This window comes from Drosophila melanogaster, chromosome 3R (genome assembly GCF_000001215.4).
Source record: "Drosophila melanogaster chromosome 3R".
NCBI lineage: Eukaryota > Metazoa > Arthropoda > Insecta > Diptera > Drosophilidae > Drosophila > Drosophila melanogaster.
The window spans coordinates 22,520,083-22,532,096 of NT_033777.3; the positions used below are offsets into that span (position 1 = coordinate 22,520,083).

The 12,014-nt window shown below is 43.1% G+C and overlaps 3 protein-coding genes across 3 annotated transcripts; all 3 read right to left on the reverse strand.

Moving 5' to 3' along the window:
• Window positions 1-4: 4 nt before the first annotated feature.
• CG5346 (uncharacterized protein) lies at window positions 5-8,581 on the reverse strand. Its single transcript, NM_142801.2, has 6 exons — window positions 8,314-8,581; window positions 6,706-7,001; window positions 1,952-2,067; window positions 953-1,708; window positions 422-606; window positions 5-304 (listed from the first exon to the last, which is right to left on the reverse strand). The coding sequence occupies exons 2-6, from the start codon at window positions 6,788-6,790 to the stop codon at window positions 235-237; spliced, it is 1,212 nt and encodes a 403-aa protein (NP_651058.1). The 5' UTR covers window positions 6,791-7,001; window positions 8,314-8,581; the 3' UTR covers window positions 5-234.
• A 256-nt stretch (window positions 8,582-8,837) lies between these two features.
• Window positions 8,838-10,490, reverse strand: CG33099 (uncharacterized protein). The gene is made up of 5 exons (NM_176537.2): window positions 10,286-10,490; window positions 9,957-10,054; window positions 9,303-9,905; window positions 9,098-9,240; window positions 8,838-9,036 (listed from the first exon to the last, which is right to left on the reverse strand). The coding sequence occupies exons 1-5, from the start codon at window positions 10,368-10,370 to the stop codon at window positions 8,970-8,972; spliced, it is 996 nt and encodes a 331-aa protein (NP_788714.1). The 5' UTR covers window positions 10,371-10,490; the 3' UTR covers window positions 8,838-8,969.
• A 121-nt stretch (window positions 10,491-10,611) lies between these two features.
• On the reverse strand, window positions 10,612-11,840 carry CG33093 (uncharacterized protein). Its single transcript, NM_176538.2, has 4 exons — window positions 11,649-11,840; window positions 10,989-11,594; window positions 10,789-10,931; window positions 10,612-10,725 (listed from the first exon to the last, which is right to left on the reverse strand). Exons 1-4 carry the CDS (start codon window positions 11,799-11,801, stop codon window positions 10,659-10,661), a joined length of 969 nt encoding a protein of 322 aa, NP_788715.2. The 5' UTR covers window positions 11,802-11,840; the 3' UTR covers window positions 10,612-10,658.
• Window positions 11,841-12,014: the final 174 nt, after the last annotated feature.

Below are 12,014 nucleotides of genomic sequence, written 5' to 3' on the forward strand. Positions count from 1 at the left end.
GTTTACGGTGTATGCATGTATTGTATATAGTATCTCGATACATATAAATTAATGAAATGAAGCAATTACAATCGTATGGAATAAAAGTAAAGGTAATAATAAAAAGGTTCAAAACATCATCATATGAGTTGCTGCTTTTCATTTTCCCCATCCGTTCCCACAACGAACTTCATCCCAGCTTAGGTAGAGATGCGATGGATGGCTCGACCGACTATGGTCTATGGTTGTTACTGCTTATGAGTGATTGTTACTGCTATACGTATCTCTAAACTTTTTCTGTATCAACTGATAGGCATTGTAGACTCTGTTCAATTTACGGCCACCAATCGTCGGGCGATAAGCCAAAAAAAAAAGAAAGAAAAGAAACAAAGAACTGCGAGTTAGTACAGGAAATGGCCATAAAAGTGGAGTGCAATTTCACCTTTCTTTCGCCGCCTTGAAGGACTTCTTGCGCTGCTTGAGACACGCCTTGTCCTGGACGGCATCTGGATTGGGCAGATCGGTGGGCGATATCGTGGTGATGTTGTCCGGATGGCAGAAGAACGCTATCGAGTGGCGGCCACGAGCCCGAATAGTTTCCTGCTCCGGTATTATCACGCGATGTTGCTGGGGGTCGCATAAAATAGATTAGGGTTTTTATAAATTACAAAAGAATTAACTGATTAGACCAGCTTGAAAGCAATTTGATTTGTGGACTTTAAAGACAGTATACTCAAGAACTTCAATAAGGAAAAATAGTTTTTTAAAAGTCTTCTTGTATTTGTATTTTTCACCTATTGCCAAAAACAGACTCAAACCTGCTCAAATATGTATTATTTTGCCTCTTTGATCAGCATTTTTGATATATACAGCTGTGTTCTAGTAGTATTTGCACAGTTGTAGCAATGATAAGGAAAGCAGACTTTACTTTAATCACTGCTGCAATTCATAATCTAGTTTATTGGACACTCACCAATGCCGGATATCGTCCCTGTGTCCAGATATTTAAGATCTCGCCACAGTTGACGAGTATGGAGCCGGGCAGGTGGCCCACGCGATTCCACTTTTCGCTGCCGGGCAGCCTCACCTCCAGTCCGCCCTCCGAGTCCTGGGAGAGCAGGGTGAAGGTGCCGTAGTCCACGTGTGGTGGACACTGGATGACGGCGCCGTTGCCCAGCTTGTGCTCGAACAATTGGCCATTGGGCCCATCCACCTCGTTGAGGTCGTCCTCGTCGCGGGGATTGTGCTCCGGCCGGAAATCTGGCTGGTTGGACAGACAGCGCTGGTAGCTGTACTGGCAGCGACCCTTGATCACGTCGTTCTGGCCGGGCTCGTCGTCCACTATGGGCGGATAGTAGAGCATGCGCAGGGAGCTCATGTTGTCGTGGTCGCCGGACAGCATGTGCGAGTGCTTTTCGAGGAAGAACGTGTGCGGAATGTCCAGGGAGACGGCCAGCGCCTGCAGTATAAAGCTGGCCAGCGCCTTGAAGTCCGTGGCCAGGGTGCTGATGTGGTCCGCAAATCCTGGCAGCGGCTCCTCTGGCAGATTCTGAGCGTTCAGTGTGCTGATATTGAAAGCGTGACGCAGCTCCGGCGACTTGCCATCGAATCGCTGCTGCTGACCACGACTCACGTAGCCATGTTTGTCTCCATCGGCACGGATATAGTGCTGTCGGATGTCCGGCGGCAGATTCACGAAGTCATCCAGGTGATCCCAGGCAGTCTTGAGCTGATCCAAAGGCAATGGAGAAACTTTGTATTAGTGAAAAGGAGTACAATAACCTTGAAACTAAATTTTTGTTTTATCTCTACAGATACGGTTCCCCCAGGAATAGAAGCTATTAATTTCAACTGATATGAATGAGATTTTAGATTTGCTGCTTGGGCAATAAATTATTTTGGTATTTAATCAATATTGAATAAAACCAATTTCTTTCCTAATCTAATGTTTATATATTACTAGTTGTCTTACCTTCTCATCGGAGATGCCATGGTTGACCAGCAGGGCCATGCCCTTCTCGGAGAGCGCTTTCTTCAGCTGGTGACCCACGCGGTTGACCACCGACTTGACCGGCACCTCCTCGATGCCTGGAATAAACAGAATCGGTATTAGAATCGATGTGCGGGCGTGGGAATAATCAGCGGAACTGCCACTCAAACGCTAATTGCTTTGCGGTCTTTTGTTTATGGCTTCTTTGAATTATTTTCCACCTGAACACCATAAAGTATGGGTCGTGTTTATGGCAGATTGTTCACTCTGTTGCCGAAGGCGAGCACTTGGCCACTAAATTGAATGTCATGGGCCATTGAGAAGTGTGGCTAAGTGGCGTCCACATTCCCATTCACATTCATATTCACGTGCCACCCACGAGCTCGTAAGACCCTCACTTTGCAAAGATAATCGGCTGCTTGGAATCTCAAATAACCCACCATTGCGAACTCGATAATGTGCAATGGCCCAATGCAATGGTAAATGCAATCAATTTCAATGCAACGAAGGCGGCATTGACAATGCACAGCGGAAAATTAAATAGAAAATGCCGCAGAAAAGCCGCAGCGGAAGTTGCGAGGATGGCGTTCCACACCGCCAACCATTTGGCGCGTCAAAGTTGGACTTTTGAATATATACCATATAGCAGATAGATAGATAGCTGATATCTGGAAGAAGGATAGGGTAGGAGAGTGTCTGTTGTCGTCGGAGACCTTGCACCGACCGCTGGCCAATGTGATCACTTACTCATTGAGGGACAAGTCATGAATGAAATCGAGGAATGCAAAGTAATTATATTTGTATACTTCCCCGCGACAGTGTCATTTCGGTGTCACACCGGGCGTATGCGCAATCTATAAATAGTTTGGCTAGCCACAACGGGAAGCCACCTTCTGGCCGCATGCCCTCAGTTCGCGACTTGGACAGTGACGCAGTGCCTCTGATAAGGGTTTTCAGAGAATTTTTTTAGCAATTCAAAAATAATAACAATTACGCCCTCTTATCATCTCATTCCGGGCATGGGAGCTCTGTCGCCAGGCGGGAAGTGCTCGCATTGTTATTATTACTTGCTCAACTGGGAACCAGATGATGTTGTCGGAATGATGACGATGATGCGAATGATGAGGCGGCGGAGAGGTCAGTCGGGCGAATTGAATGATTCCAATTGACGCCAGCCGCAGATCGCCTTTCGTTTTCATTAGGCAGCGGTCCAGTTTTGCATGTATTTTTGTTATGCTTGTTTTCCGTGCGTTTTGCTTCCACTTTTTATAGCTTAGTCAATTTCTGCTGGCATGCAATTCAATTAGTCGGCAATTGGGATGCGAGTCGCTTTTCAATTTGCCATTTCTCAGCTTTCAGCCAGCTATGCCAGCTAGTTGTCAGTGCTAACTTGTCTCTAATTTAGCTAATTGAGTCAGTAGATTCAGTCGACGAATTCGATGAGGAGGCCAAGTTGGCCGAAGATCATCTCTATCGAATGCCAGAATTTCTCGGCGTCTCGATTTGTTTTCCCCCATGTTTTATTGTGTTTTCGATTTGATTGGCGCTTGCCGAACAAATTTATCGTTGAAATTGATTGGCTTTCATGCATTTATGGTCAGACATAAATTGCGGGCACGCGTTAAGCGTTTCTATTGTTTGTTTTTGACGCCATTTGATGTTGTATGCTTGTAATTTAATTGCATAGGCGAATGAACTCTTAAAACACTTGAACAAATTCTAGGACTGTGCTATGCAAAATTCATTTGGAATGCGGCGTAAGAAACATATACGAAAATGTTTAATTGCTTTTTCCATCATTGGAATTTCCATATACGCATGCGGGAAAAACCCCTTAAGCATAATCCACAAATAGATTCAAATTCAATTCAATATTTATAGACCGATTTCAGCTCGTATATATGTGGCAGTTTAGTTGCGGAATTTTCGCTGAGAAATATGGTCGTGCAGTATAACTTATTTATAGAAAACTGAATTGCGGCTATTGGAATTGGCTGAAATGGGCTTAAATGGGGGAAAATGGTTGCAGATGTCGGGCTAATGGAAAAATAATTTCAATGCCATTGAAATATGCGCACAGAAGTCAACGGCAGAGGTAATTGGCCAGAATAGCATTATCGCCTGCGAATCAAACTTGGCATCAATGTTTTGAAGGTTGCAAAATTTGCTTGGCCAGCTGTCAATTTGAATTGTCAAGAGAACTTAATTCAATTTCTACCCATCAACCAATGTTCAGGTGGCTTTAACAAATTTGTGAGGTCAAGAGAAATCCGGCAGCCAATTTCTACGTATATTTCGATGGCGAAAACAGGCAAAACGCGATTGCGGCCATTAAGCCACGTCAGCCAAGCCCAGAATCAACAGGTTTAAGCCAGTTTCAATCGGTTGCGGCAAAAGTCCAACTACTTAACATGCTCGCACTGTCGCCTTTCGGTAGTATCATCATCATCAAATCAAACAAGGTGAGGCCCATCGATGATGACGCCGTGGAGTGAATCCCCAAAGCACCAAAACAAGATGCGTCACCGAGTGGACAAGTTGCCCAATTGGTAACTGGTTACTGGTTACTGGCTAATGATCACCGGCAGTGTGTAAATAAAGCTGCAACCAGTAAACAAATATTGGTTCGCTCATTGCGTTCACACCAAAATCAGGTTCCGTAACTCGAATAATTGTAAACATTTTGATGCGTACTGTTTGAGTTTCCGCACTTGATGAAGTGACATTGGGTCGATAGAAATTCAGGCATTCCACAAATGCCACAAGCCTGACTTCCAATATAGTTCAAAAACCTCGCGGAGCTCACAAAAAAACACAACAACAACAAAAAAGCACAAGTATAAACAAAACAAGGGGAAAGAAAAAAAAAATCCAATTGAAGTTCCGTTGACATAAAAAATGCCGCAAGGCAGCGATTTAATTGCTTCTAGCTAGCTGCTTTGGGGGTCAATGGCTCTGGTGGGGCGAGAAGGTCAAGAGAGTGCTTCCACCAAGGCCAAGCCGCACTGTACTCCAAGCGAACTCGAATCTCTGGGTGAGCCCTCGGCGAAACCTGCGGCCCGATAAGCAAACAGTGCGTATGCGCTACATTTCCATGGCGTTTCATTACCGCCAGAAGAAGAAACTGTGTCACGTATCGGCAAAGACCCAGTTAACACAATGGGCACGGCTCCCAAAAAGGCAAATGGAAAATTTTTGTGTGGCCAAAGAAGGGCAGAAGAAACGGTGAGGAACAAACAAAGTCATTAAATCTTTTGGAACAAATTTGAACCCAGATATCTAAAAGGTTAACCAAAGAAGTTCAAAGTAGTGTGGGCAACACACAAACAATGTCAGGAAACTCAGATATCTAATATTCTTAGGAATCTCACAGATACTCTAACTCACAGATACATTTTTTAAAGTCAGCTTGCATATAGCTGTGTAATGTGTAATGTGATTTCTTATTAGCATTTTAAATATTTATCGGCATAAATATGAATGTGATTTAATTATTCCACCACATTGGTCCACTTTTCTCCAACTAAATTGATACTCTAATTATCGAGGAGTGTGCCCGACTTGCTGCGATCTATACTGATTTAAGGAGCAATTACTCAAAAAATTACTCATGATTTGTGATACCCAGAAATCGCAGTAAAATAGCAGGCTATAACAACGTGATACTTGGTTTCCCGGCATACGTATGTACATAAGTGTTATATTAAAGTACTTCATAGATTAACTATCTACTTTCAATTAGTTGACGTTGAGCGATAAGTTATACATTCTTCGAAACTTTACAGTCAGACTTCCCCCATCTCGCCCGAAGATCCCATTTGCATTATTCATTTGTTTTCGGATAGAACCGCAGGTGCAGGGATCAGGTGTCCGGTGCACAAGCCGGTAATTACAACAAATTAACTACGACGTAGTTGTAGCACCACGAACGAAATTAAGTAACTGCAATTAGGGGAGCTCGTTTAGTTAGCCCTGAACAATTGGGAATAGTCAGCCGAACAGAACTGTCGATGACTCAGTGACGACTGCACTTAATTGTGCCCTGAGTGCACTGAAAAAACCCCAGACGGTATTCGAAAGATTGCCCATTTCCTGCTACTTAAAGAACCGCAATCTTATCGATAGAACGCGTCATATTATTTAATCAAAAGTGTGAATTCAAAATACATAAATTGGAACATAAAAAACAAAATATAGCTGAATAAAATAAACCTAACTTGTTGTATGTGTTTATGACCCATCATTTTGGGAATCTATGAATCATTAAGTTTCTCACAATTTTACTAGTTGTATTCAAGTTTACGTGTATGTAGATACTTCATAAAGCTTGCACATTAGCTAGTGGACTTCTGCTAAGTTTATACACTACTGAACTATACCAATCTGTGGTTTTATGGCCTATACTTATTTTTGGATTAATATAAAAGCAATATAAACGTATAAGTTGTTTATACAGGTGAGTCTTACTTTTTGATGGCAGTGGAGTGGCCTAATCATTTTCACCTCTACGAGACAAGTCACAGATAAGTGCTATTTTTGAATGGAGGAACTTCCCATTGATGTCAAATTCCCGCCCTTTTCTCTCCGTGTACGAACGCTGGCAGAAATGGCTGCCTAGCAACGAGTTGGAGTGGCGATCAGCGTCATGTTTAATGGGATGTTGTGGTTCCATGGGGGATACCACATATATATAGACATAGCCCCATGAAGGGGGGTAGGGGGAGGTGGGTACTTACCACAGTGGGCGAGATCGATGATCGGAACCACGCTGCGCGAGAGGAGCGTGTCGAGTTTATCGTCGCTGCTCTTTGTTTTTATCATTTTGAGTTGGTGTTTGTGCTTCGAGTGACTTCCAGAGGGTCTTCGACGTCCAAAGTTCTTTGGTTTCTGATTGGGGAGAGCAATCGAACACTCGCCGCACTTGTGCTCGCTATATCTTTATCACAATTCGATGAGGGGGGACTCTGGGTACCGGAGAGGATCCGGGATCCGGAGACGAGGTGCACTTCCAGCGATGGCTGACTAAATGAAACTGAATGGCAGCAGCGCGCAGAATTCGATTATTAGACTGGTTATGCCGACAGCGAAAAAGAAAAACACAAACATTCGTCGAATCGCGCATCCGAGTGTTTCGTATTATTGTTTTTGCTTAAATTTCGTGCTATTTGTTTTTGCAACGGCTATTGTTTTTGTTTGGCTGGCGAGCAAAGGCTTTGGCAGCAGAAATTAGGTGGGCAGCGGGCAGGGGGTCTTTATGTCTTTACGATCCGATACGATCCGCAATGCGAACGGCTGCCTGAGTGATTGGCTTTGGTTGGATTTAGAAGGGCGCGTGGCGGACGAGGGGCGATCGAACAATCGCGACGCGCTTCTTGGGCGGACTAATCGCCGGCTGTTCGGAGCAGGGGTTCCTAACTTCTGGGTTCCGACGCTTATCGCACCTGAATGGCCACAATTTTAGCTCGGTTTACGATTTTATTTTGCAAAAATGAAACTGATTGTGTGCTATGGGTTTGGTATGGCGTGTGTGCATGTGCGTCGCAATTAGATAAAATTTAATCAAATCAAAAATTGTGATAACTAAATTAGCACTTGTCGTTCAGCGCGAAGGGGGTCGGGGGTCTACGTAGAGTGCTTAGTACTCAGTGCCCAGTACACTGGGTACAGTGGATATTCCGGCTTATGGTGAGCAGGGCTCGAAAGGTGAGACTATCTAAAGCCGTCAACAGGTAGCCTCGTCTCGGTTTGCTTTTGCAATATTTGTGATGGCTATTAACGTGGCTCATGTACATGCATACATACATATGTACAAACAATACCCATACAGATGCGGATGCATGTGCGAGATACAGATACTCTGGTTGCGGCGGGCATGTATCTTGTATCTTGTGTCTGATGTCTTGTGTTTTGTGTTTTGTATCTGGCAGATCCCGTTTGCAGTTTAACGGCACTCGGACTCAGGTGTGAGCCCTCCTGCCCGCCTTTTCACCCCCTAAAAATGCAAAATTAAAATCGAAACCAGCTGAGCTGTTGCCAAGCGGCTTTGTTCGGCAAATGCCGGATGAACAAAGTCTGGTCTTTCAGCCAGTCAGTCCGTCCGTCTGCACGGCTTCGTTTTATATCAAGGGGTGGGGTGGGATTGGGTTCGGGGTTTTCAGAGATATAGCCGGGGAATGAGTAAGCATTTGCCTCGCCTTTTTTGCCTTGCAAAAACATTATGCCAACGAGCAGAGGCTCACTAAAAAAAAACTACTGAATTTACTACTCGGAGCGCCTATTCAGCGGAAAGCTGGTGATTTGTACTTCAAAGTTGAAACCGATGAGGGCTTTTTCCATTTGCTTACAGTGAAAACTCGCTTTCTTTTTTCGCACAGGTTTCGCTTTTCATCGAACACCCGACCCGAACGAACAGCAGTTGGCCAACAGTCTAGTTAGTCAATTTTCGTATCGCTTTCTGCTGCTTTTTTTGCACACTTTCCATCATTTTGTAACACACTCCGATCGCGAATTTAACCCAGATACACCTGAACTAGCGCAGAGAGCAACGGCGTCTGTCTCAAAAAAAAACATTTGCGATCCGATCCGCGATCTTCGGTGGATTCGGATCCAGTTCGAAAACGATAGCGCTTTTATCGGCGCTCGGATGGTGGGTACTATCGATATTTCTACAGTCACGCAAATCGTGACATTTCAGCAAGATAGTTTCTACGTAGAATACCGTGTCAAATGTAGATATTTGAAACTATTCAAGTTAATATATTGTAATTATAATTATAAACGGTATAAAGTGAATAACATTTTCAAAACAATTTACCATAATTCGAGTATATAAACCATTGTATGCTGTAGACATTAGACTTGGAAATGTAAATGCTATAATTTATTAAATTCAAACAATTACATTTCATTATTGCTGCTGAAGTTACATTATTGGGTTAAGAATGCTAATGATTTTCATATGGCTAGAGCTGTAATAAACTTTTGCCCCAGATTCGTTGACTTATTGAGATCGCTGACCGTAGGTGTCATTAAACTTTTTCTGTATCAGTTCATAGGCGCTGTATACTCTTGGGGTTTAAAATAAAACCATGTAATATAATATTTACGAATAAATATTAGAATACTCACTTGTCCTCACTCTTTGCCTCCCCTTCACTCAACAGATCGTTGGGAGATATCAAGATCGAGTTATTGGGATGGCAGAAATATGCTATGGAGTGTCTGCCACGGGTTCTTATAAGTTCTTGTTCAGGTATGACGACGCGATGAGGCTAGAAAAGGATATAGATAAGATTAGTCTACCGGAAAGTTCCAGTTTATAGGAATAACCTACCAGGGCGTGGTAACGCTGCTTCGTCCAGATGGACAGAAGTTCCCCGCCGTTTATAAGTATGGCACCAGGTAAATGACCCACCCGTTCCCATTTTTCGCTGCCCGGCAATTGCACCTCCAAGCCACCTTCGGAATCCTGGGCGAGCAGCGTGAAGGTGCCGTAGTCCACATGGGCACCACAACGGATGGCACCCTCGCTCTGGCCCGGCTCATCATCCACAATCGCCGGATAGTAGAGCATCCTGAGGGTGGTCATGTTTAGGTCATCTCCTTCCAACATCTGGGAGTGTTTGTCGATGAAGAAGGACGGCGGAATCTCCAGGGCCACCTCCATGGCCTTCATTATGTACAAAGACATGGCTTTCAAATCCGTGCACAGTGTGGTAATGCCTTCGGCAAATTCTGGCAGTGCCTCCCTTGGAATATTCTGTCCATCCAGTTTGCAAACATTGTAGGCGTGACGCAGTTCTGGAGTACTTCCATCAAATCGCTCCATCCCGGGACTAACATATCCATAATTAACACCGTCCTTTCGTCTGTAACGATCCTGAACCTCTGCTGGCAGATCCAAGAAGTTGTCAAATTGATCCCAAACAGCTTTGATCTAAGATTAAGAAATCATTGAAAATAGCATAGAAAAGAAAATCAAAATTACCTTGTCCTCTGCTATCCCATGGTTAACCAGAAACGCAATTCCCTTTTCGGTGAAAGCCTTGTGGAGTTGCTGACCCACCCGATGGACAAGGGACTTGCCTAGAAAGTGTAAGTAATTATTACAATAAAATGTAAGGAGTTCCTTAGGCTCTTTTTTAATGTGTCGAGAGGGTTTGGATGTTATCAAGGCACGCCTTAAAAAGATTTTAATGGTGCCTGCACAAACCCAAACCAATTTTTACATATGCTGGTACGTATAACTATTATTTTAGGTTTTTCCTTCTAATTAATTTGCATTTATTTTAATAGGCTGGTGACTGGAAAACTTACCACAATGGGCAAGATCGATGATCGGCACAGAACTTCGCGAGACAAGTGTTTCCAACTTGTCCTCTCTTATCTTGCTGTTTATCATTCTTGGTAAATAAGCCCCGCGTAGGTAAATCAAATACAAATAGATTGCTTCTGAAAATTATCTGGAAACTCAGAGCTCCGAAGAGACGATGTGAACACGACAAGCCACTCCGGCAGACTGACCCAAACAAACGCCGGCATTTGCAATAATATTATTGTCTAATCGGTATATACATATCATACAAGTAACCATTGATGTAACATACTTTTGGGTGTAAGGAATATATAGTTGAAAAGTAATTCAGAAAACATGCAATAACTACAATTTATTAAATATTAAAGTATCTTGCTAAGAATAATGATGTGCAAATGCGCCTTTTGCCAGAGCCATAGTTATATCATATGCGTTTTGTATTCTAAAATATAAAACCAAATAAGATGAAGTTAATATATTCGTAGTACTTTAAATCCTGACTTACACGTCACTTGTCGTCTGCTTAGTTGTAATATTTAAATCTTTTGGATTAATCAGTGCAGAGTTATCAGGATGACAGAAATAGGCAATGGAGTGCCGGCCTCGATGGCGAATATCAACCTGATCGGGAATCACTACTCTATGTTGCTGTTAAATTAAATCAAATATGTAATAAGTGATCTTAAGCCATGCTTATAGTCATACCAAAGCGTGGTAGAACTGATCTGTCCAGATAGCCATGGTTTCACCGCAGTTTATGAAGAGTGCTCCTGGCAGATGACCCACTCGCTCCCACTTGTCACTGCCCCGCAGTTTGACCTCCAATCCACCCTCCGAATCCTGAGCCAACAGAGTAAAGGTGCAGTAGTCGGCATGGGCTCCACATCGTATGAAGCTTCTTCCATGATCCTGATCTTCCACGGGCGGGTAAAACAGCATCCGTAGGGTGGTCAGATTAAAGCGATCGTCGGACAGCATAAACGAATGTTTATCCGTGAAGAACGAAGGTGGAGCATCCAATGAAATTGCCAGAGCCTTAAGAATAAACCTACCCAATTCATTGAAGTCATCGACTAAGGAGTTAATGTGCCTGCTAAATCCTGGTAGCTGCTGTTCAGGCAGAAATTTATCCTGCAGCTTGCATATATTGTAAGCATGGCGCAGCTCCGGTGTCCTGCCATCAAATCGCTCCATTCCTGGACTCACGTAACCATGATTTTCGCCATCTGGAGCTTTGCTTCTCTCAAATGCCAATTTAACTTCATCGGTCAGGTCGACAAAGCCATCGAAATACTTCCAAGCTTTTTTAATCTGAGTGATTTTAGATTCAGTTCTTGATGGTCAAAGGTTCATTAAATTGTATACCTTCTCATTTGAAATACCGTGGTTTATTAGCAGAGCATACCCCTTTTCAGATAAAGCCTCTCTCAGATTTGTCGCCACGTCCTCGATGGTATTTTCTAAATCTATTATAGGAACAGCATTTTGCAAGAGCAGAGTCTCAGTTTCTGATTTCATTGTTTAAAAAAGTATCTTATCAAGTGAACTTATTCCAACCTCAAGCAAAATAGGACTGAAGTCAAAACAAAGAATACTATTCTTCAAAGAGATTGTGTGAGAGATTGTAGCAATGGTTAATTTTTCATACTATACTTTTGGGTTATCATTGTAAAGTAAACTCCCGTAGAAACCGTGTCATAAATCAAGAACTATTTTTAACCAACCAAATAC

Coding starts and splice junctions, on each gene's coding strand:
- CG33099 (NM_176537.2), bottom strand. CDS start 10,370: ATGATAAACAGCAAGATAAGAGAGGACAAGTTGGAAACACTTGTCTCG. Junction 9,906..9,956: donor ATGGGATAGCAGAGGACAAG/GTAATTTTGATT, acceptor TCTTAATCTTAG/ATCAAAGCTGTTTGGGATCA. Junction 9,037..9,097: donor GAGGCAAAGAGTGAGGACAA/GTGAGTATTCTA, acceptor TTAAACCCCAAG/AGTATACAGCGCCTATGAAC.
- CG5346 (NM_142801.2), bottom strand. CDS start 6,790: ATGATAAAAACAAAGAGCAGCGACGATAAACTCGACACGCTCCTCTCG. Junction 1,709..1,951: donor ATGGCATCTCCGATGAGAAG/GTAAGACAACTA, acceptor CCTTTGGATCAG/CTCAAGACTGCCTGGGATCA. Junction 305..421: donor TTCAAGGCGGCGAAAGAAAG/GTGAAATTGCAC, acceptor TAAATTGAACAG/AGTCTACAATGCCTATCAGT.
- CG33093 (NM_176538.2), bottom strand. CDS start 11,801: ATGAAATCAGAAACTGAGACTCTGCTCTTGCAAAATGCTGTTCCTATA. Junction 10,932..10,988: donor ATCAGTTCTACCACGCTTTG/GTATGACTATAA, acceptor TTAATTTAACAG/CAACATAGAGTAGTGATTCC. Junction 10,726..10,788: donor AAGCAGACGACAAGTGACGT/GTAAGTCAGGAT, acceptor TTTATATTTTAG/AATACAAAACGCATATGATA.